The 24069-nt window shown below is 53.9% G+C and overlaps 1 protein-coding gene across 1 annotated transcript in view; it reads left to right on the plus strand.

The window, feature by feature from the left end:
• The first annotated feature begins 915 nt into the window (after positions 1 to 915).
• The window catches only part of Ass1 (argininosuccinate synthase 1), a 49583-nt gene continuing 26429 nt past the window's right edge, over positions 916 to 24069 (plus strand). The window contains exons 1-9 of the mRNA XM_057755274.1: positions 916 to 982; positions 6258 to 6323; positions 8044 to 8153; positions 9730 to 9798; positions 11971 to 12159; positions 17748 to 17804; positions 19533 to 19607; positions 22900 to 22970; positions 23622 to 23652. Of these exons, the coding sequence (XP_057611257.1) occupies positions 8049 to 8153; positions 9730 to 9798; positions 11971 to 12159; positions 17748 to 17804; positions 19533 to 19607; positions 22900 to 22970; positions 23622 to 23652 (597 nt within the window). The 5' untranslated portion in view covers positions 916 to 982; positions 6258 to 6323; positions 8044 to 8048. The remainder of the gene's footprint in view (positions 983 to 6257; positions 6324 to 8043; positions 8154 to 9729; positions 9799 to 11970; positions 12160 to 17747; positions 17805 to 19532; positions 19608 to 22899; positions 22971 to 23621; positions 23653 to 24069) is intronic.

Raw genomic sequence — 24069 nt, forward strand, 5'->3', positions numbered from 1 at the left:
GGAGACAGAGTAAAGGGTTGGGATGAATTCCAGGGGCACCCAGAGTCAAAGGCTGATGCAATAAGCTGGGCAAGGCATGGGTGTGGGGCGGGCTGAGGGTTAGAAACTAGGCCTACCTGTGGGGTAGTGACCTTGGCCATGGTCCTGGTGTTGGGGTTCACTGGGGCAGGAGCTATTCTGCGGGCTGCATGGCTCAGGTCAAACTGGAAAGCCTCCGGCCAGACTTCTGGCTCACATGGGTCACACAACCACCCCCCCCCCCCAGTTTCATTTTACAAGCCAGCAGCTTCACCTCTGAGAACCTCCACCTTCCCCATCTTCTGACGGGTCAGCAGACAGACGAGCTTTGATTCACCAATTTACTGCGAGCTCAGGGCAATCTGGTCAGGTGCCAGGCTGAGGGGAGACAGTTGGGACCTGAAGCAGGCAACACAGGTCTTCCTCGGCCAACTCCTTTGGGTTTTCTCCGGTGAACCTTGGCTCTGACCTGGGGGCTAGGGAAAGCGAGGGGCTCCGAGGGCAGACGCTTGTCATTAAATTAATCGGGTACACAGCCTCCGAACCTAAGCAACTTCACTTAAAGCGCTTTTGAGGTTTTTTGTTTTTTTTTTTCAAGACGGCTGCTATCAGCCTGCTGGTCACGCAGGTCCCAGCCTCTACCGCCCTCCGAGGCGCCACTAGCCGGCCAGAATCTGGGGACCCAAGCTGCAAGCGCCCACGCCCGTGCGCCCCCGGGAGGCTGTGCTGGCGCCGAGAGAAGTGGGAGGGGCCAGCAGGCCGAGAACGGCGGGCCACGCCCACCCGCAGGTGGCCGCGAGCTCTGAGAGGCTGCTGGCGGGGGCCGGGCCCGTGGGCGGGGCCTGTCGCGCGCCCGTTCCCACGTGTCCCAGGTTCCTGCCCCACAGGCCCTGTGCTTATAACCCAGGATGCGCGCCTGTCCCAGCCCTGCTCCGCCGTCTGCCACTGCTGCCTGGATTCACTGGTAAGAAGTTTCGGGCCTCCGCCGTTATCCTAGGTCCCGTCCCAGGAATCCGAGACAGAGACAGAGACAGAGAGAGAGAGAGAGAGAGAGAGAGAGAGAGAGAGAGAGAGAGAGAGAGAGAGAGAGAGAGAGAGAGAGAGAGAGAGAGAGAGAGAGAGAGAGAGAGAGCGCAGCTGCAAGGGGTGGGCACAGGGAGGCCCCCGAGTGACCGCGCAGTCGGTGGAAAGATTGAGGCTGATGCCCGGGCTCCTGTGACGCACATGTTTCTGCTGCCTAAGGAACCCAGCGGAGGGCACAAGTCATAGAATCTGAGAAGCAGGGGGAGTATCGAGGTCCCGTCTGATTTTCTTTCTTGGATTCTATGTGCTGCGAAGGCACCAAGTAGAGACCCAAGGAGAGTCCAGAGGGTTGGGGGAGAGTAGGCACCAAGGAGAGTCCAGAGGACTGGGGGCTCCGAGTCACTCTCCCTGGATCGGACTCTCTGTTTATCCCCAGGCCTGTTTCTCAAAGTGAGGCAAGAGGTCCAGTCCCTCCTTTCCCTTAGGGTCTTGGGCATGTGGCTTTCTCCCTAGTCTGAGGGTGCCCTGCTCACGTGGACGTGCGGACCCTGCCTACCGGCCTTGTTCTAGGCTGTGACTGGTGTCCCTTCCTGGTGGGGTGCAGTGCGAAGCTCAGTTTGGGTGGGGCTTCTCCTAGCCAGGTTTCCTGCTGGCTGCCTGGCTGGTTCTTTGGGAGGAGCCCCTCCACAGGAAATGTCTGTTTCTGGGTTGTTACCGCCTTGGGCCCCCTCCAGGGAGGCAGGATCACTCTGCTGTGGAGGGAAATCTCCAGGAGAGCCAACTGCAGTCTCAGTATTCCACTCTGTAAAATGGGAATGTCAGACTGTCTGCAAGCTCAGTGGCAGGAGCAGACCTGCCTTCTCCCCAGGGGTAGATCAGGAAAATCCTTCCTTTTGATCCCTTCCCTTGTATATCCTCCACCTGGCCGGTGACCTGGCAGGTGATGTCTGACGTCACCTGCGGGTCTCCCGAGCTGCCAGCCTTGTTCTGGGACTCGTGCCGTCCTAGAGTCGAGTAAACTGCAGAGAGCTATGTGGCCTGGGTCTGCTCAGTTGCTCACTGGGTCTGGAATGCAGACCTGGAAAGACATTCCCCCCCGCCGCTCCCTGGGACTAGACCTTCAGAAGGCGGGGGAAGACAGTGGAGGGAGCCAAGAACTGGGCTGGACAGAGACTGGAATAGTTCCTTTTTAACACCGCTCCCCCCCTCCCCCGCCGGCCACGTTCTCGCTAGGGTCTTCCATCACATTCCAACAAAGGCTGAGAAGCTTCGCCAATGACCTCAAGGGCTTCCCAAGGGATTCTGGCTCTGTCCTGTGTCAGTGGACTCCAAAAATGGAGGGTGACTTCCGTCCACCACCTCCCCAACCTCTATGCAGGGGCCAAGCACAGGAAGCCCCCAGTCTTAACCCTGGGGTATACATGCCCCTCCCCTGCCCCACATGCCTGCCTGCTCTGGGCTATGGAAGCCATGCATTCCCCCCCCCCCCCATCAGTCGAGCCCACCTGCTGCACCAGCATTTTCTCGTGGCCCCTAAGCCAGCCAAATGCCTTCGTCCGGCTGTGAACACTCAGCTCCCGGAGTGAGTGGCTTGCTCGTGGGCACCCATGTAGAAAGAGATGCCTTGCTGAACTCTGGATCTGAGGCACTGATTTTTTCTGAAGGCTTTGGGCAGAGTGGGTTTCCCAGGACCAGGCTCCCTGCCTCCTTTGAGGCTGGTTCCTCCCTAGACCTGAGGAAAGGCCAGGCGCCCAGGGACTCTTTGTTGGTGGCGCTAATGAGTGGGTCAATGTGCTCTTCCAGTGCCTGGAGCTGTCAGCCTTAGAGCTGCCCCTGAAAAGCTGAGCTCTGCCGACTTTCCCCATAAGCTAGTTAAAGAGACAGCAAATAGTAAAAGGTGAGTCAGGCGTGGTGGGCGCGCCTTTAGTCCCAGAACCGGAGAGCAGAGATCGAGGCCAGCCTGGTCTACAGAGCGAGTTCCAGGACAGCTAGGACTACACAGAGAAATCCTGTCTCTCAGAAAACAAAACCAAAGGTAGTAAAAGGTAGACCCTAGAGATCTGCTCAATGTAGACACTGGGAGAGAAACAGAGGTCCAGTGACCACCCCCCAAATCCATCTGACACAGGCTCAGGTTTAAACAGGGCAAGAGGCATTGCATACTGAGCAACTCTGTTCAAGGTGTGGCCGGGCCATCATCACCCAAGCTCTAGTCAGAACTGAGTGACATTGTATCTCCATTCTTTATTTATTTTTGAGACAAAGTCTCACTGTGTGGCCCTGGCTGTTCTGGAACCAGGCTGACCTCAAGCCCACAGAGATCCCCTTGCCTCTGCCTTCCAAGTGCTGAGATTAAAGGTGTGCACCACCGTGCCTGGCCTCTTGGGAGAAAGGTTCTTCTCTGGCTCTCACGGGTGCTTCAGTTTTTCCATTCCTCCAGAATTTCCTGGGAAATTCGATCCTTTCAGTAGTCTGAGAGTCAAAGGAAGGGATACCAGTGTCTAGACGCCCGCCAGGACAGTTACACTAGATAAGAGTTTGAATGCCATTTCACAGTGTTCTCACCCTTCCTGATGCTGCGACCCTTTAATACGCTTCTCATGCTGTGGCGACCCCCAACTATAAAATTATTTCCTTGCTACTTCATAACTGTAATTTTGCTACTGTTATGAATTGTAATGCAAATATCTGATGTGACCTCTGTGAAAGGGTCATTCGACCCACTCCAAAATGGGTGACAACCCCCACCCAGGTTGAGAACCACTGCCATAGGAGGTTGGTGCGCCTCCTGCTGGTCAGTATTGGTATTGCAGGCTAGCTTTATCAGACATAAAGCGGGAGAGGTGAGCCTATGGGGGGCCAGGTACAGTTAGGGTTTTATTAGGAAAGTAATGGCAAACCAATTTGAACTTAATAAGGATGTCATCAGTTGGAGAGGGGATGGAGGAATAGCCCAGGTAGCTGTTGTCTGGTGACAAGTTGTCAGAACAGGAAGTGAAGAGCAAAATGTCCTAGGAGCCAGGGAGTGGAGGGCAGTCTGGGCTTGAAGCCACAAGCCTGTGAGCTGGGCTCATCCCATCTTGGTCGCCGTCTGAATGGGTGGCGGTGGCAGCCTGTGCCTGAAAACAGCATCATGTGACCCATGCTCTTGTCACTCAAATGCTGTTGTTTTAAAGCCATACAAGCTTCCTGGGTGTTGAGGAACAGCCTGGCTGGCCTGATATGTGTTTCCTGGGCACTGGCCACTTGACTTTGGCTGAGGACACAGAGAGTGTCCCCTTCCTTGCCAACTTACACAAGCTGGCAGCCAATTTGATGTGTGGTCATTTGTCCTCTGGCCTGTGTCTATCATGGCAAAGGCTGCCTGCCCTGGCCTTGAGAGCTTGGGAGTTGGGAATGTGGGTTCTGCACTTTTTCTTGGTTCAGCCAGCCTTGGCCACATGCTTTTCCTGGGAAGGAATCTCCGTGTCCTGAGCCCCCAGAGTCAGGGGCAAACTGAGGTTATTATCTTCAGAAGTGGTGTGGGGTGTTTGGGAGGCCCCACACTGGAATCCCATCTCCAGCATGCCCTTGAGCCCTCGAATCCAATGTGAGGGATAAGATGTTCTCACTCCTGCCTGACAGATGAGTGGCCATGGTTGGGGTGCTAAAACAACTCCAGCCCACATCCAGAGTACTCCTTCCCCTCTGCCTCTTCCTATCTCCTCCCCAAGTCAAGGCTATAGCTTCATTTAGCTTTTGATACTGCAGTCTCCTTAACCAAAGGTCCTGACTAGTTTCTAGGCATGTATGTATGAGTGTACACACTTGTACACACACACATACTCGGGTCCGTACCCCTCAAGTGCACGGAGATAATTTCTCAGATACCCAACCTCAGATGCACTAAGATACACACACAAATGCAGCACACACACCGCAAGCCCGCATGTGAGCTTCGAGGCACACGGTCCTTGCTGGGCACACCCTTCACACTACACAGCCCCCAATGTAGGCTCCCACAACCACAGCCTGGCAGATGGAGGTAGACATAGAAGCCCACATTTCAGGGCATCCTAGTTCCTCCTCCCCACCCCCCAACGAGGAGCTGACCGCCAAAGAGTATATCCACTCTGAAGTGCTAAATGCCCGCCGTAGGCACTGGGAGATGACCTCTGCTCCGAGCACAGAAGCAGATCAGAATTCAGTGCCCTGTTGGGAGGGAGTGTTCCACGGGGCCACTGAGAGTGCACAGTACAGATGTTTGGTCTGTCTCTATGGAGACCTACTCCCTTTTCACCCTTTTTGGCGCCAGGTGTCCTTGGAAGGGAAGGAGGAAGTCACCATTAAGAACTGAATGAATTCTCAGGCAACAACCATTCCCCGTGGTACCCTACTCCCTTACCACCTTTTGCCTAGCTCTTCCCTCTGACATCCCCAGAGAGCGTGTCAGCTTCTTATGGGTGTGGTGTTTTAACTGCCTGTATAGTCCCACATGTGAGCATTGCTCTCAGAGGCCAGAAGAGGGCGCCAAATCCTCCGGAACTGGAGTTAACAGATAGGTGTGAGCCTCTGTGTGGGTGCTGGGAATCGAATCCAGATCCTCCCCTGTGCTCTTCACTGTGGAGCCGCCTCTCCAGCCTCCTCCCCACCTTGCTTCAGTCTCCCACTGAATCCAGACCTTACAGATTTGACTAGACTGACTGACCAGTGAGTTCCAGGAATCTTCCTATCTCTGCCTCTGGGGTTATAGTGCACACCACTATACCGGCTTTTATCAGAGACTTTTTTTTTTTTTTTGGTTTTTTCGAGACAGGGTTTCTCTGTAGTTTTGGAGCCTGTCCTGGAACTAGCTCTTGTAGACCAGGCTGGTCTCGAACTCACAGAGATCCTCCTGCCTCTGCCTCCCGAGTGCTTATACCGGCTTTTAAAATGGTTGCCAGGGATCTGAACTCAGGTCTCAGGCTTCTGCCGCAGGCATTTTGCCATTAAGTTACTTCTTCAGCTCCTGTTTATCGTTTGGATTGTGACAGAGGCTTCCAGGGTGATACATACAAAACTTAACGAACTGGATGATTTACATCCGTGCAGCTAAGGGGTAGAGTGCCTGCTTAGCAGACACACGACTCTAGATGTCATCCTTGACACCATGTCTCCTGTCTCAGTCGGGCCACTCATAGCATCAAGTGGCCACAGAAGCCGGATTCGGGATCTCAACATCACATTTGCTTCTACAGAGTGGTTCACCGGACCAGGGAGACAGACCGCGGACTCCATCCAGGAACCTGTACCTGCAATCGCAGGTATTTTCCACCTTGATCCTTCTCCCTCCTTCCCTTCATCCTCTATGGCCAGTTGCCTAGCTGCAGTTGCCATGGGCACCAAGGTCAGGGCCTGCTGAGTCACTGACTGCCTAGGTCCAGGGCAGCTGGCTGGGCATAGGCAGACAGTTGCTGCCTGCTAGAGACTGCAGGAAGCAGGGAGAATCGGCCCTTGCACCATCCACCTTGTTCCTGAGGTGTTTGCCTCCTGAAGTCCAAAGGGCATCAGGGCCTTCAAGAGACCCGCTGGGGCTGACTAGAGAGTGGGCCTGGCGGAGTGTGAGGACCTCCATAGTCTTGGCTCAAGCTCCAAAGTCCACGTGCAGCATGGCACTGGATGGCCTGGGAAAGCCACTGGAACCCAAGGGACAGCACTCAACAGTCTCCATGGTAGTGGTGGCAACCAGGTGACCCTGCTGAATTCCTGAGGCTTGTGGAGGGCTGTCCATCACCCTTCCCAGCAACATCTAACAAGGACCCTAGGTGCCTCTGCCCTAAGGCAGGAGTTCTCCACGGCCTAACACTGCAACCCTTAATAATACAGTTCCTCGTGTTGTGCTGACCCCCCGACCATAAAATTATTTTCGTCGCTACCTCGTCACTGTAGTTTTGCTACTGTTCTGAATCATAATGTACATGTCTGCTATGCGACCCCTGGTTGAGAACCACTGCCCTCGTGAAACTGTGAGACACGGAGGCCTGGGTCCACATCTGGCCCTGCTGCCCACTGACAGATTATAATCACCGAGTTTCAGACTCTGAGTTTCCTCTTCAGCGTGGTGGGCACTCAAGGAGTCGTCTAGACAGAAGAAACAGCTGCAATGGCCAAGAGACAACTGTAGTACTTTCTGGAAGTTTCTGTTAGTTGAAGAAGGGGTTGTATTGTGGTAGGGCTTCTGGGAAACCCAGACTACGGAAAGGTGTTCTGCCTGTCCTCTCTCCGTACCCCTTTCTCAGTCTACATACAAGACACTGCGCCCTTGTGGGTTTGAATTGACAGATACTAGGGGGGTCTCTTGGGGTCCCTTGAAAACAGGGTGTCAAGCTCCTTTGAATTCCAGTGAGGGAAGGAGGGAGAGGTGCCCAGGACCAGGTGGCCGATCCTGTGGCTTTTTCTCCCAAAGGCGGGAGGCGACATCACTTATCCGGCAAAAAGCCAAGTTCCAAAGCCAGGCTTTCTCTTTGCCCTTGAACTGTTTGTTCTGTGACCTTGACCGTTGACCTTCCTGTGCACCGTCCACCTACTTCTGGGATCCTTGTGAAGACTCGGGGTGCCCAGGGCCCTATCTGACGCATCTTGCTTGGCAAGGAACAGTTCTAAGGGGGCATATCAGCTGCCTGCAGCTCCAGCTCAGGCCCCCTCCCAGCCTCCTGATACACACATCCCTCATGCTGGCTTTGGTCCAGCCCTCAGCCTCTGTCTAGCTGGTGGGGACTGGTTCCCAGACTGACCTCCTTATCACTGGCCCCGACCCCTGCCATGAGCATTCTTGGATCCCGTGTGGAATGTGTTCAGAACAGTCAGGTCAGGGTCTCCCAGGAAGGGTAGATGCAGGAAGGTGGACATTCTGTTCCCAGTGCTTTACTGTCCCAGGGATAAAGCTGCCCAAGGCCTCCCCCGCCCCCCCCCCCGTGGGCCCCAGCCAGGAGGGACTTTGCAGGGTTGGACTGTTACACTCACCATTCCTTCCCGCTCCCCCAGACAAGATGTCCAGCAAGGGCTCCGTGGTTCTGGCCTACAGTGGTGGCCTGGACACCTCCTGCATCCTTGTGTGGCTGAAGGAACAAGGCTATGATGTCATCGCTTACCTGGTAAGGAGGTGCCCGGCATGCCTGCCATCTGTTGCTCTCTGTCCCTGCTGCCCATGGGTCACTGTCCCTCCACCAAGTCTCGCTTTTCTCTCTCTACAACTGTCCCGAGACAGAAAGGGAAATGGCCTCTCACTTCCTGAGCTGCCTCCATTTCTTTGGCCTTGAGACGCCCCTCAGAACCAGAGAAGGGGACAGGATGAAGGGAACAGGGGCGTGCCTTTAGCTATGCCTCTGTTATCTCTGTGCTTCGACGTGGCACACAGTCTTGACTTCTCCTCTCCCTCTAAGTGGTCTTTAGTTCTAGGGCGGCAAATGGATCATCAGAGAGAGGTTGTGCTTTGTGCTACTTCTGCACCCAGGGCCTAGCACAGACATCACTAATTGAACTGGCTGCCCTCAGGATCCTCAGCAGCCTAGGAATCCAGTCCACAGCTGTGCTCGTCAAGACTCTGGGTTAGAAACCCTTCAGCTCCAGCCTAGAGCAGCTGAAGGCAAAACAGAGCAAAAATCGAAAAGCAGTTCTTGCCTCTCATAGCGATGTCCAGGAGTAGGGCAGCTCCGGACACGGCTAGATCAAGGTGCTGTCGGGAGCTGTGCTTCCTTGGCTTCATTCCTGGTCTCTCCACAGCAAGCAAAATCCTAACCCAGCTGTGTCAGGCTCACACACTGGTAGTAGAACCCAAGGCCCCTCCCATTGGCTGGAGTCAGGCCTTCCAGGCATTTTTCTCTGTGGCTCCACCTTAGGAACATGGGTCTGTCGTGCAGGTGTGGGTGGGGGGTGGAATAATAGTTCCCACCATCCCCGGGCGGGGCGGGGGTGAGGGATATCCTCTCAGGGAAATGAGCTGAAAAATCCTCTGAAGAATTTGGAATTTGTTGGCGGTCTCTGAATAGTCAGCTGACCTGCTACACAGGACTGGGATTATGGAGGGAGGTGGGGAGGGGGGAGCCCTTTGCTCAAAGCCACCTGGTGAGTGGCAGCTGCGTGTGTGTCAGGCAGGGTGGTCCTAGCTCTACAGACCCCAGATTTGACATCTGGCAGATTGAAAGCTGGGTAATCTCAGACAGGAACCTACAGTAGCTGGGCCTTAGGAGAGCAGAACCCACCTGTGGGTTCAGGTGGGGACAGGCAGTGGGCTCAAGTCCACAGGCAGAACTTTATGTGTGCAAGCTGAATGCCTCTGACCTGCGGCCTGCAGCCCACTAGGGCACTCGGATAAGCTGGTCCCTGCCTCTGGCCAGGGTGATGGTGCAGGGCAGGCCTCAGAGGAAGCCTCAGCTTTGTGGATGATTACGACACATCTGTGTCCCGACGACTCGGGCGCCAGGAGCAGCTTTGCTACCCTCTCAGCCCAGGGGAACCAGTGCCATGCACACCCAGCCACACGGGGCCAAGTGTGAGCTGCTGGGGAGCCCCAGCCTCCAAGTCCCCCTGCAGGCCCCATCCTTCCTTCTGCCACCTCGTCATCATGAGGCACCGCTTCTGTGATGACTGCCTGGGTTCACCCAGGGGCCTCGCAATCCTCTCGCGCCCTCTCCGCCCCTCGGCTTACTGGCCTCTGTTTCTGCTCCACAGGCCAACATCGGCCAGAAGGAAGACTTTGAGGAAGCCAGGAAGAAGGCCCTGAAGCTTGGAGCCAAAAAGGTACGTGTAAGAGGTCAGGCTCGGGGCTGGAGTGGAGCTGTGGCTGGAGGGGCAGCAGAGCTCCTGTCTCCCATGCCCATCCCTTCCAGTTTGCCCTCTTGCTTCCAGGGGGGGTGAGATCAAATGTGCTGCTTTCAGATATATGAACACCACCATCATCTGTCCATCTTCCTATCCACACATCCATCCATGCACCTACTTACCCACTAACCTACCTATCCACACATCCATCCATGCACCTACTTACCTACTAACCTATCTATCCACTTATCTATCCATGCACCTACTTACCTACTAACCTACCTATCTACTTATCTATCCATGCACCTACTTACCTACTAACCCACCTATCCACCTATCCATACATGCACCTACTTACCTACTAACCTACCTATCCACTTTCCATCCACGCACCTACTTACCCACTAACCTACCTATCCACACATCCATCCATGCACCTACTTACCTACTAACCTATCTATCCACTTATGCATCCATGCACCTACTTACCTACTAACCTACCTATCCACTTATCTATCCACGCACCTACTTACTCACTAACCTACCTATCCACTTATGCATCCATGCACCTACTTACCTACTAACCTACCTGTCCACTTATCTATCCATGCACCTACTTACCTACTAACCCACCTATCCACCTATCCATACATGCACCTACTTACCTACTAACCTACCTATCCACTTTCCATCCACGCACCTACTTACCCACTAACCTATCTATCTGTCCATCTATTGGTCCATCCACTCTGTCATCCAATCATCCAACTCCCCATTTGTCCTTTGGTTTGTCCACCCCTCTTTTATCTCTGTTCCATCCACTCCTCCATCATCTACCTGCCCATCCCGCTGTCTGTCCATCTGCTTATCCTTCCATCCTTTTCCATCCCCAGGAAACTCCAGCTGGACTCAGTGCTGGCTGCATCTCTAACCTTTGACAGAGATGCCTATGTTGGGTGGCCCCACTCAGTGCCACCCACAAACTGCTCCTAGTGGAGTAACCTTGCCACTTGAACCCTTTTGCTTGGGGATTGGATAGGAGACATTCCAGCCCACTGCCTGGTCAGAACTGATCCCTTTGTAGGATACTTTTTCAGTTGCTTGTCCCTGCGGGACTCCACAGGTCAGAAAGAGCACTCAGGAATCCAGTCTCACAAACGCAAGGCACCCTGTGGCCAAAGCCTGGAGTGAGACTCTATTCAGGGCTGCCTAGAGGAGGGGAGGAGACGGGAGGGCAGGGCTGCCTTATCCTTATCTAGGCAGAAGGAAAAGCACTGAAGACTTCAGCCAGTTTCTGCACAGGGACTGGTGTGTGGTGCCCTCAGTTCCCCTGGTCTCAGCACCCCTCTGTGTTCCTCTATGGAGTTGGCTTGCTTGAAACATTTGGGTTTGTTCAGCCATCATTACTTTTGTGTTGCCAGTATGAAAGCTACCTTAACAAAACCAGCAACCAGCACTTCAGTACGTGATGTAATGTGTATATATTTAAAATTTTATCATGTGTATGGGTGCATGTATGTCTGTACCACGTGTGTACCTGATGCCTGCAGACATCAGAAGAAGGTGTTGGATCCACCATGTGGGTGCTAGGAATCAAACCTAGGTCCTACAAGATCAGGGGGGTCCTCTTAGCAGCTGAGCCATTTCTTCAGCCCCAATCAATTGTTTTCACTGGTCTTCCTAGACGGTCTTCATTCCTCAGAACTAGGGTGTCAGTAGTTCACACATGGCTACTTGGCCTGGACATTTGGAATGTGGCAGATCCTTGGCTTCATTTACTAGCTGTTCCAAGCTCTGTCCCCTCACCTATTTCAGCAATTGTGACAACTGACAATATCTCCAGGGATTGCCAGGTTCCTTCTAGAGAAGCTCACCTGGTTGATAACTTCTGTTCCAGATCCTAGGGAACAACAGAGGTCTGTTCTGTTGAGAAAGATGCTGGATGGTATATTGGAATTGATTAGTAATGTCTGCCATTTGTGCAGAAAGGGGACTGATAGTATGGTTGGCTGGAACTGATTAGTGTTGTGTATTACAGGGCAGAAAGGAAGGCTATAGCCTGCTCTGATCTTGTATGGACTTCCAGGGCTCTGGGTTCATGTTGGGCCCCAATCCTTGCTAAGCTCCCTCTCACAACTGCCCTCCCTTTAGGTGTTCATTGAAGATGTGAGCAAGGAGTTTGTGGAAGAGTTCATCTGGCCTGCTGTCCAGTCCAGTGCGCTCTATGAAGACCGCTATCTCCTGGGTACCTCTCTGGCCAGGCCTTGCATAGCCCGCAAACAGGTGGAAATTGCCCAGCGCGAGGGGGCCAAGTATGTGTCTCACGGCGCCACGGGAAAGGTAAGGCTAGAGATGGGTGGATGAGTCTAGTGGCAGGAAGGAGGGCTACTGAGGATTTCAGAGGTGGCCAGGGTGAAGGGCTGGGCTGCCTGAGCAGCAGTGGTCATCCCTTCGGTCTGTGTGCTCAGCCTCCCAGGGAAGCCTTGTCACCCTCGGTAGGCCTGACACAGCCCCAGATAAAGTCACAGCAAATGTCATCACGGGATGTCACAGAAAGGGCTAGAAAGAACTGGAGAGCAGGGTGGGTTCTGAAGGCCAGAACTTCAATGACACAGTGTAAGGACCTGCTCCTTCCTAAGGCCCAGAGAAGGACTATGTTTGAGATCACCCCTATCCCCAGAACCCAGGCATTCAGTCCTTGCCTCATAGAGACCTCAGTTGTGTTCCCATCATTGTGAGATATCTGTTTGTCTCCTTTCTATGGGGGCGGGGGGCTGGTCTTCCTGGACACCCTAATAGCCTCATCAAAACCCAGCTACTCTGTGAAGACCAAACAAGGTCACATCTGGGGATTTAGACCTGGCACCTGGCTGTTTTGTTTTTGTTCGTTCTTGTTATTCCAAACAGGGTTTCTCTACCTGCCTCTGCCTCCTCCCCAGTGCTGGGGTTAAAGGGATGTGCATCAACACCTGGCTATGGCACCTGGCTTTGAGGGACGCTTTGCCTGCATGTATAACACAGACTAGAAAGGACCCCCGGGGGCAGTTCCCAGCTTCTATCCCCAGATGGCCACACTCAACAATATTGATGGCTCCTAAGACCAGAGCTCTCTCTGGGTGAGGTGGTGCACGTCTTTAATTCTAACACTCGGGAAGCAGAGGCAGGAGGATCTCTGTGAGTTCAAGGCCAGCCTGGTCTACAGAGCTAGTTCTAAGACAGCCAGGGCTACACAGAGAAACCCTGTCTCGAAAAACAAAGAAACAAAAAGACACAGACTCTCAAACAGTGTACGGCATGGCAATAGTCTAGGACAGGGCACAGCTGTCAAATTTGTCTGCTGTCTGTAACCCACGAGGCTTGCCACCTTGCTGACATGGGGCTGTGATGTTGGGGGTACAGGAGACATGCAGCTAAGGCAGACCTGGTGGTGGCCCTGGAAACACCAACCACCAGGGTAACACTGGTGTGAAAGCTTGGCTGCTCCTTTGTTGTCTTGGATACTGCTCAGCTAGCTGTGTCTGACATGCCAAGGGTGGGCACCTGCTGGGTGGCAGACGCAGTTGAGTCCTTCAAGGCTATTGGCTGTCCTTAGGAAACCCGAGGCTGCTGAAGGTCAGGGGTCAAGGGCCTTGGGTCAAGGGTCAGGAGGAAGACCGCTTCCTGTCTTCATGACATCTGTACTCTGGCTATGAGCACAGGAAGACACATTGCAGAACCAAGGAGCAGTGTGTCCCTGAGACCAGAGACTGTGATAACAAATGTCCCGACTGGGGACACAGAGAAACTATGGAAGAGGTAGCAGGGTCTGACCCCGGCTCAGACAATTCTCCAGAGGATATTGGAGAACAACTCTCCTGGGTAGTAGCCATGAAGGGGAGCAGACTGGTCGGCAGTCTTCACACCCAAGAGGGTCCCACTTTTCACTGGTACCCAGTCTGCTTAGCTGGATTTTAGGGTACCAATGAGGAGAGGTGGGTGCTATGGGCTATCTGGGCAGTCCGTAAGTACCATCTTCCCTAAGAGCCACGTTGGGAAGTCAGACCCAGGGATCAGAGCTGCACACTTGGCTCAGATTGAGCACCATGGTCTCCACGTTGTTCACTTTCCCTTGGGGGTCTTTGCTTCACCATCTACAGATGGGTGTGAAGGTAGCACCCAGCTCCTGAGCCATTTACAGAGATGAGTGAGGATAGGCAAAGGTCTCAGTGCAGAATAAAGCCCCCCGAGCCACTGAACCTTCCCATATGAAATGAGCAAGCAATGAACCTCCCCATCCTGGGAAGCTTGCAGACTGAAGCCGAGATCAGGGCTCTGAAGGTCCATTCTATGGGGAATCAACTACTCAGGCTACTAGAGCAAGAAACTGCATCTCCTTCTGGTTCATTCTTGAGATTGACCACATGCTGTGCTATATGCATATGGCCACCAGAGGGCACCAGAGGCTTAGGTTTGAGGATGCTATGGTCTCAGGGTGTAGACAGGGAGAGCGACCCAGGGTTTGAGTTCACTGCCAAGGTTTTTCAGGGCTTCACCAGCAGGGCTCTAGATCTTTCCACATGGGCCCTTACAGCTACTTTGATTGGGCTTGGGGCTCTCTCCACTGTTCACAGGGAAGATGGTCCAATTTGAAGCATCTCAGGGTCCCTGATACCAGCAGCCAGAAGGCCAGTGAGACGCTGGGGAGCCAGAGCCGCTCTGTCTCTGCTCTCCCTGGTCTGGGTGTTCTCCACATGTGTACAGCACCTCACCTCCTCCCCCAGCACATGGCCCTCGCTGACAACTTCCAAGAGCTGGAGAGTGGAGAGGTCCTGGGATCAGCTGGGGCTTAGCACTGGGTTGCAGTATCGGCCTCTCTGGAACATACCGGTGACTGCACATCTCAGGAAGCGGTTGTCCCGGGAGAATGGTGGACAGGGTGATCAAGAGGCAGAGCCACACTGCCACACTGGGTTATAACAGGTTATTGGCAGAGTTCCGCTAAAGATGTAGGGGTCCATGGCCAAGGTATGAGCAGGCTGCTGGTACCCCAGACCAGAGAGGTCCCTGGGTAACCTCAAGAGTGAATCTCTGAGGAGCCAGGCTCCTTGCTGTTGTTAGTAGTCTCTCTATATATCCCAGGCTGGTCTTGAACTTGTTATTCTTCTGCCTTAGCACCGATCTCTAAGAGTTGGTACAATAGTTTAATTTTTTACTTATGTGTTTGTGCATGCACCACACAGGTGAATTAACCCACAGGGGTCAGAATAAGGCATTGGATCCCTTGGAACTAGGGTTACGTTACGTGTGGTTGTGAGCCACCAAGTATGTGCTGGCAACCTAACCCATGCTTTCTGTTTCTGCCAGAGCAACGAGTGCTGAGCCATCTCACCATGCTTCCTAGGCAGTAGCTCTGTACAACCAGATGGGGGCGCTGTGGGACTGAGACACGAAGCCAGCAGGAACAGTGGCAGGATGCGTTCAGATAGCCTAGAAGGGCAAGAGTTAGCCAGAGACATTGAATGAAGCTCAGCCCTGGCTGTAGGCGTGGCCTGTGCTAAAAACCCACACACACACACACCACCCCCCCCACCCCCCCACCCCCCCCCCGTCCCCCCCACCCCGGTCAAGGTGACTCTCCTACCGGCAGTCCAAACCAAAGAGTGTCATTTCAGAGTGTCATTGTTTCTTATCCTTGGTTGCTGCAAGAGTGAACTCCCACCCACCCAGAGAGCTCGAGCCCCTAGATTTCAAAGAAAAGCCAGGAAATATGAGCCTAAGACTCTGGGGGTGCAGGGGTAGTTTTGTAAAAGGCACCATCTGCAAGGCTACCCCCGGGCAGATGGGAGGCACTCCCCCTTCCTTGCCCTTCCATTCCCATGGGCACTCACAATGTACACGCATGTGCACACGCACCAGTATATGGGCGACATGTGTGTGATATGACTCTGTCCCCCGCCTCCATCTCCCACTTAGGGACGCTACTAGGAGCTGCTCCAGCACCGGGAGCCCGAGGGTCAGTAAAGAAAATGCAAGGCCCTAGACTCTTGCCTAGGACAGATTTTGAATCAAGAAAGCCTGTTTGTCCAGCTTTTCCAAGGCTCTCGACTTTTGAACAGATGGGTATCCATCCCCCTGCCATGTCTGGGTCAGCAGACACCAGCCTAGCCGGGCCTGGCTCGGGAGGCACAGGCTGCCTTTTGTGTCGGTGAAACATGAAGCCTCAGGGAAAGAGTGGCCAGGCTAGGTAGCACTTGGCCATGCATGGTGCAAATCTAAGATGAGGCATGGTTGTGCTAGAGCGTCTGGCCTCCTAAGGGTGCTGCCTCACCTTGCCTCAGTGTCCTCACATCCTCCCCCACCCCATGGGGTGGCTTGTATGGAACCCATGGTCTCAGGATGGATGTGTGGCCTTTGTGACCCTGATCACTGGTTCCGCATCTCTGGCCTTCGTGTCTTCCATCTCTCAAGCATGGCTAAAGGGCCCTCTCGCCCCTGGAACTGTCCCTGCGACAGAAGTAGTAGGCGCCAGTGTGGGACCGAATGGAGACGGAGGGGCTGGCTGTGGGGCCCGGTGTCCAAGAGGCTCAGCAGCCACTCTTTTCTGTGGGGAGGGGCTGGAAGCAGGCTTTCCGCACCACCTGACAAGACTCCGGAAAATAACATGTTATTCCCACTGCTGCCTGGCTGCGCCCGTGCAGTTTTCACAGTAGGCGAAAGGGGCCTCTATTATTTCTCAGTGCCTGAGCCTCCCTCTCTGTGAGTGGCAGAGCAGACAACACAGAGACAGCATCCCCAGTAGCCTGTGCCTGCCCTACCCCTCTTCCTCCTGACTCACGGAGTGGTCAGGATGACCGTCTACAGGCTGTGAGGCATGCGGGCCCGGGGTTGGGGGTCTGTCTCTGCCCCAGGAGGACATGTATCTGTTCGTTTTACAGTACTGTGCCCCTTCTGGGCCTCAGTTTCCCTCTCTGTGCAGAAAGAGGCTGAAAGCAGAAGGCCTTCCCAGGTCAGTTAGTTCTATTCCCCACTCCAAATAACCACTAGGAACTGGGGAAACTGAGACTTGGGGAGTGACAGGAATCACCAGTTCGTGAGTGTGAAAGATCAAAGCGTGAGGCTGGGCCCCTTGGGGGCCCGTGTTTTCCTGCTTGGAGTTTCTGGGATCCAGGTCTCCAGCCCCTAAGGAGCAGCACGTTCCTACAGGACCCTCTAGACTACATCCATGCACACACACATGTATTCTTCCAGACCTCCACCATGTTCTCAACAGTGCACATACTCACAGATGTCTCCGTGTGCCCATGCTCTGCCCTCAGCTTGAACATGGTACAGCTGTGTGCTGTCCTTTGTGTGCTCACCCTTCAGCCGTGCACACACGGTACAGCTGTATGCTGCCCAGTGTGCACTCACCCTTCAGCTGTGCACATACGGTACATCTGTGTGCTGTCCAGGGTGCGGTCTCCCTTCAGCTGTGCACACACGGTACATCTGTGTGCTGTGCAGTATGCACTCACCCTTCAGCCGTGCACACACGGTACAGCTGTGTGCTGTGCGGTGTGCACTCACCCTTCAGCTGTGCACACACGGTACATCTGTGTGCTGTGCAGTATGCACTCACCCTTCAGCCGTGCACATACGGTACAGCTGTGTGCTGCCCAGTGTGCGGTCTCCCTTCAGCCGTACACACACGGTACAGCTGTGTGCTATACCCTTCAGCTAGCTGTACACATGCTTACCCAAGCCTTGCATCTCGTGCATGCCATGTGAAAGCCCTGAGGTCCAGTCGTGGCCCCTCGCATGGAGCAACATCTGCTTCTTTGGTCCCTGGCCTTAAAACAGGCTAGCAATGTCACAGGCTGGCACTGCTGAGAAGGGAGCCCTCTGCCATTTTGTCTTCCATCCCCAGATGCCATCCTGTGGCACTCATAATGTCTTGCTCTCTGTTCCAGGGGAACGACCAGGTCCGCTTTGAGCTTACCTGCTACTCCTTGGCACCTCAGATTAAGGTAAGATGTTGCTCCTCCCCCTAGGGAGTGGACAGTGAGGTCCAGGAGGTGACAAGGGTGGAGTCCTTCTGCTGCTAATGTCTCTGTGTCACTCCATGGTGCCCCTGAGTCCTGTAAAGATCACCAGTAGACAGGAGGTGGCAGTCTCTGGGAAGAGTGCCATCTTCCCAGCCATTCTCTCTCTTCCTGGAGGTGCAGTCTGGGTATGGAGGGGCATTGATATCTCTGGTCATGGGTCAGAGTAGTCTCTTCCTGCTACGTTCTGACCCCTTTCTGGATATTTGTGACTGACCCCCTCCATGTCTCAGAGCCTTCCCCAGGGAACTTTGGCATGTCACCTGGGGTATATACATAAGCATGGAGCAGACTGTTCCCTTCGGTTACCCTTGTCCCTCCAGCCTGACTGACCTGGGCCTCTGTCTACTTACCCCTCCACCCCTTCGCCCAGTCATCCCTGGGTATTTGCTGGGCATTAGTATGATGTGGGCCACATCCTCTAGTTGTTTCAGTTTAAAAAGGTTAAAATCCAGGCCTAGCACTCGGGAGGTAGAGGAAGGCTGTTCACTATGAATTAAAGCCCAACCTGGTCTACATAGTGAATTCCAGGCTAGCCAAGGCTATGTAGTAAGATCCTGTCTTGAGAGAGAGAAAGAGAGAGAGAGAGAGCTAGAGAAAATTGGGTAACATAATTTAATATTTCATTGAACTCCATGTATCCAAAAAGTTATCCAACATGGACTCAGCATTTCCCAAACTGTTATAGAGGTTTTCATGTCCTTTTCACGGGGCCAGCCCTCCAGGTGCGGTTTTGTCAACCGGTGGCTGCATTCTGAATTACACAATCTCAATCTGAGCTCCTTGGTAACCCCAGGAGACCTAATCCTTCTCCTTCCCCTTGGGCTTCTTCCTCTCTGCGGCATGTCTTTCTCTGTCCCTTGCGCGGACTGCCAGCTGTCCCCAGCCTGGGGACGGAGCTGGCCTGGAAGTGAGCGGTAATGAGTTCTGATACATCTGACCTCTGCAGGCCAGGCCTCCAAAGGTGCCCAGCATAGTAGCTGCGCTGCAGGGCCTCTGGCGCCAGGGCCCATGCTTCAGCCTCTGCCTCTGGTTCCCACGGCCACTGTGGGGGATGGGGTGATTAATTTCTGGATCTTTATTTAAAGAGTCAAAGCCCAGGGGCTATGGTGGGATGGGGCAGGGGCCCAAACTGGTTGGTCTCTGGGAGCCTGGCCAATCATGAAGTTTCTCAGTTCTGAGCCTGATTAAGGACTGCTGTGTCTAGGGCTGGACATTGAGGAGCTTACCCTGGTACCACTACACCCCACCGTGTCCACCACACCAGTGACATTGTACTGGGTGATATGCTGAGTTTACTTCTTGGGGACCAGTCCCTGACCCTGAAGGCCAGCAGGGCCCATGTGGAATATGTATAGCTGGGACTCTTCCACTGCAGCATTATGGGGGGGACAAATTACACTCATGCTGTCTCCCTCCCACCCCAGCTCAGTTCACCAAGACTCACTCACACTTTCAGACACTCAGGTCCCAGCTGGAGAAACTGAGGCCCAGAGGGATGCACAGCCATATGCTCACAGAACACAGGTCTCTCCGGCACCCAGTATTCCTTCCTTAGTCTCCCTGCTCCCTCCCCAGGGAGTCTTCTGAGGAACATAGTGGGAAACCCCTTACCCAGGTCCTGACCCTTTGTCCCCTTTGTCCTGCCTCCAGGTCATCGCCCCCTGGAGGATGCCTGAGTTTTACAACCGGTTCAAGGGCCGAAATGATTTGATGGAGTATGCCAAGGTAGGTCAGCTGAGCCGCGGGCTATTGGGGCTAAGGCCACCTTGGTGGCGTGAGACAAGATGGAGCCCCCTCCCATAGCATTCGTCCCCCAAATCAGCCTCAAAGACGTGTGATCCATTTCCTAGGTGGGCCTCTGTGAGGTGACCCAGTTCACTGAGCTGGGAGGCATTGGGTTGCCTGCCCTAAGAATCCTGCATGCCCCTTCTGCAGCATGTAGGCGTGGGTTCCCAGGGGACTGCCAGGAAGGGGGAGCAGGGGAGCTGTTCTGCACCTCAATTACCTGGCCACTGATGTCCCCAGTGCTTTCCCTGGATCAGGGAGACACTCCCAGGCCAATGTCAGACAAAGCTTTTCCTGGCGCTAGCCTTTTTTTGAAATACAAGTTGCAATAAAACATATTAGAAGTTTTGCATCGTGATCCTTAGCTGCTCCCCAGGGCACCTTTCTTTTTAGCGACTCGATGGCAGCACTTGACAAACAGCCTCAATCAATCAGACAGGGGGAAAAGCAAGTCGGTGCACACACCAGAAAATTGCTCAGGTTTTTAAATAGCAGTCGCTGGGGCTGGCTGTGTGAGCTCGCTGCAGCCAAGGTGCCGCGTGGTAGGGGACGCTGCGGGGAACACAGGACTGCAGGGAAGGCAGCCCTGCCCCAGCCGCCAGCATCCCATTAGGCCCCTGAGCGCTGGGAGGAAAGGCGTCCTCCACCATCTGTTGTTTTATTATTAAGAGTGGAGTTTACAAGAGCAAACCCATATGTTGCCAAACAAATCGTCAAATAGTGGTGCTATTAAGGGAGTGGAGGTTGGCGAGGCGTCTTTTTTCCTCCCCCCTTGTCTCCTTGATGAAGAAGAATATGAAGCAGGCCCCGTCTTTAGGGATAATGAATTACAAGCCCTGTGCTTGGCCTCGCTCCCTCCCCTAGTCTGGTTGGAAGCAAGGGCCAGGCCGACCCGCGGCTGCATGTACCCTCCCTCTGGACCCCACTGATCGACAGCCCTGGTTTTTCCCAGCACAGCTGAATTTGTGGCCCCTTTTTTTCTGGATTCTGGGGAGAAGACACTTAGCTTCCACCTTGAATAACCTTCAGAGCAGGAAGAGTTTGTTCAGGAAGAAGGTGTCTCCCTACCTTCTTCCTGGGTGCTAGGTTCAGGATGGGGCTATGGGAAAACTTTAGCATATCCAGCTAGGAGAGGAGACCGCACCCAGGAAGTGACCAGAAGCGCGGCCGGGCGGCTTTGTGTGAGATTCACAGCCAGGCAGGATCTGAGACAGATGAGGGGAAAGAAAATCAATGGGGCTTTGAAAATCTCTGCTTTCAAAGCCCTTAAGTAGCCAGGGTCAAAGGGTGCTGTGGAGGCACGGGGAAGCCTTGGCTTCTGCCTGTCCCCAGACCACTGCTCAAGGCTCAGAACCACCTATGGTCGTCGTTATCTGATTAGAAATGATAGTGTCCTCATGGTGCAGACATACAATCCCAGAGCTGAGAGAGCTGAGGGAGGATCGCGAGTTCAGGGTCAGCCTGGGTAAATTAGTGCAGAAGAAGGGGGCTGGAGTAGATGCCCATTTTACATGATGAATCCCTGGGTTTGATCCTCTCATAACTCAAAAAATTACTACTAAAGGTAACTAATTCTAAACCAGAGTTTGAGGTGGACACTGGAGTAGCACCTGCCCCAAGACCCTGCCTCCACTGCCGCCTGCCCCCTGACTGCTCCCCGCCTGGCCCCTGTGCCCCCACTTGCCCCTTGCCAAGGTTGTTTTTGTCATTAGTTAACCTGGGGGTCCTTCGTGCTGGGGTGAGTGAGGACAGAGAAGAGTGAAGAGACGGAACTCGCGGTGCTGGATTCTGCTCTGGTCAGCATCTGTGGCTCTGCCTAGGGCAGCCACCTGCCCTGCTCCTCCTTGCTGCCCCTTCCCACACTCCTCCCCTTGCTCTGTGGTCGAGGCCAATTGAGAAAGAGGCAAGGGTCCCACATCACCCCCAGAAACAAAGGCTTCAGGGAACCTGGCCAGCCACTTCTCTCGGCTGCCCAGTAACGTGCCCTCAGATGTCATCAGCACCATCTTGCAAAGTTCTGGTCCCCAACCTGTCAGCTCCACATGGAGAGAGCATAGAGCAAGTGTGGGCGTTGGATCTGTGTTGAGCAGCGGGGAAATGAAGTTTTCTGGTTGCCTATGCTGTTTAAACAAAGGACAAACGTCTCAAGGGCAGTTATGGCTTATTTTGCCTTTTTTTTTTTTAAGTTTAGCTAAAGGAACACCAAAGGAACTTCCTCTCTTTTCTTTTAGCATCACTTGAAGCTCAGGACTATAATGAACTCTCACTAGCCCACACCTGGCAGAGGGCTCTAGAATCTTAGGCATCAGCCTGTGAACTGAATGGGCAAACCTATCACCTGAGAGACTCCCTAAATGGTGCCAGTGGAAGTTAAGGTTCCCACTGTGACCCCAGGGTTGAGGTGTAGAGGGACCTCAGAGGCACTGTCTGGCCTCATAAGCTTGAGGGGCCATTGACCTGGCCATCTCTCCCAAGCTCCATGCCCACCAGAGTTGAAAGGGTGTAGCAATTTCCGAGCTGAAGCTCAGAACTCATGTGGGGTTACAGTCGAGTGTCTGTGCACAGAGATAACTGGGACAGTCACCTACCCTGTCCCCTAGAAATTGAGCCCATGAAGGATGGCCAGCTGCTGTCTGGCCTGGGGTCTGGGCATATGTCCTTCAGCAATGGTGAGGACCATTTGGAAATCAAATAGCATCAAGCCACAAGAGATGGAGGTGGAGGCTGCCTGGCTCTATTTTGAGGGCCTGCAGAGTGGTTACATGGCTTGGAGGGACGGCTCCCAGGAGATACCTGCAATGGGGGCTCCTATAGGTGTTCCTCCTTTCATTGGGTTCATTACAAACTTGGGATGGACGCCTCTGTGGCCCACTTGAGGCTGCATGACAGATACTTAGGCTGCTACAGCCCCCAGCTCTTAGGATGTGATGGGTATCAGTAGCAGGTGCCAAGAAATGCTTAGCCAGTTCCTGCCCCTAAGTGCTTCTATGGGTCCTGGGACTGTGGGCTCATGATATCTTCTGGAAGGAACTCTAAGGTCAGCCTCCATTCTGAGTAATGAGGGCACTCTAGTGTTTAAGATCCTCCCTCCCTCCCTCCCTAGGTAGCCTGGGAAAGGGAGAGGGACATTATTTGTGGCTAACTGGCACCTTGAGGGATCCCAGGCAGGGGAGCATGACCTTCATGTACCTTCCCAGGAGCCTCCCCCTGACCATTTTGTCTTCTTCTGCAGCAACATGGAATTCCCATCCCTGTCACACCCAAGAGCCCCTGGAGTATGGATGAGAACCTAATGCACATCAGGTAAGTCCAGCCCCTTCTGGCATTGAGGCGATGGCCCAGTGGTTAAGAATGCTGACTGCTCTTGCAGAGGACCTGGGTTTGGTTCCCAGCATCCTCATGGTGGCTCACAACCATCTGTAACTCCAGGGGATCCAGCGCCCTCTTCTGGCACCCATGGGCACTGCATACATGTCCTGCATACATACATGCAGGCAGTCATACACATACAATACAAATAAGTTGGAGTGAGAAAGTATTAGCCCCTTTGTTCCCAGGCCTGACTTTGCCATGTTCTCTTCACTCAGTGCAGGCAAGCCCTGCGTATTGATCTGGCAGGCCTGGGGTATTGGGAACAACTTCTCAGAGGAACTGGTCTCTCGAGTTAAAACCTCAAGGGTGAAGAGGGCCAGACTGGAATGAGTGTTGAAGGCAGAGGTCCCCATGTGTGGCATCCCAGGGCTGCACCCATAAGACCGAGTGGGGGAAACCCCAGTTCTTCCTTGCAGCCTGCAGCTTCCTTAGCTAACTGGGGTGGCTCAGAGTGTTCTGGGTGGGGTTGGCAGCATAGGCTTTGGCAGAGAGAAAAGGCAGACTGGACCTGTGGGCAATTGGGAGTACAGTAGAGGTTTACATGACACTACTATGTATACTCAATTCACCTCTCTCCTACAGCTACGAGGCTGGAATCCTGGAGAACCCCAAGGTAAGCCCTTTGCCTGGGAGCCAGCTGCCCGTGGTGGTCCCCAGTGCTCACGCTATCTGATGCACGTGAGGCCTAATTGAAATTTCACCAGGGGCCAGGGTAGTTCTACATGCCAATCTCCCAAACTTTCCCCATGGGCCACTCTGCCTGCCGTCTGCATGCTGGGCTCTGACTCCCTCTGCCCATGCCACCCCACACATCCCACTTCCCTGGAGTTCTAACTGCCGTAGAGATGAATACTGGAAGGAGCCATTTCAGGGGAGCCGAGATGATGGGCGGTTGAAAGACAATAGGGAAGCGATTGAGCAGATGATGTATGTGAGGGAGGGTGCGGCCTGTCTCCACCAGCGCTGGGGCTGGGCAGGTGCTGGGCCACTGCCTGGATTGGCGTGCGAGGGTTTGAACCCAGTGAGCCAT

Source organism: Chionomys nivalis, chromosome 22 (assembly GCF_950005125.1).
Source record: "Chionomys nivalis chromosome 22, mChiNiv1.1, whole genome shotgun sequence".
NCBI classification, from domain to species: Eukaryota; Metazoa; Chordata; class Mammalia; order Rodentia; family Cricetidae; genus Chionomys; species Chionomys nivalis.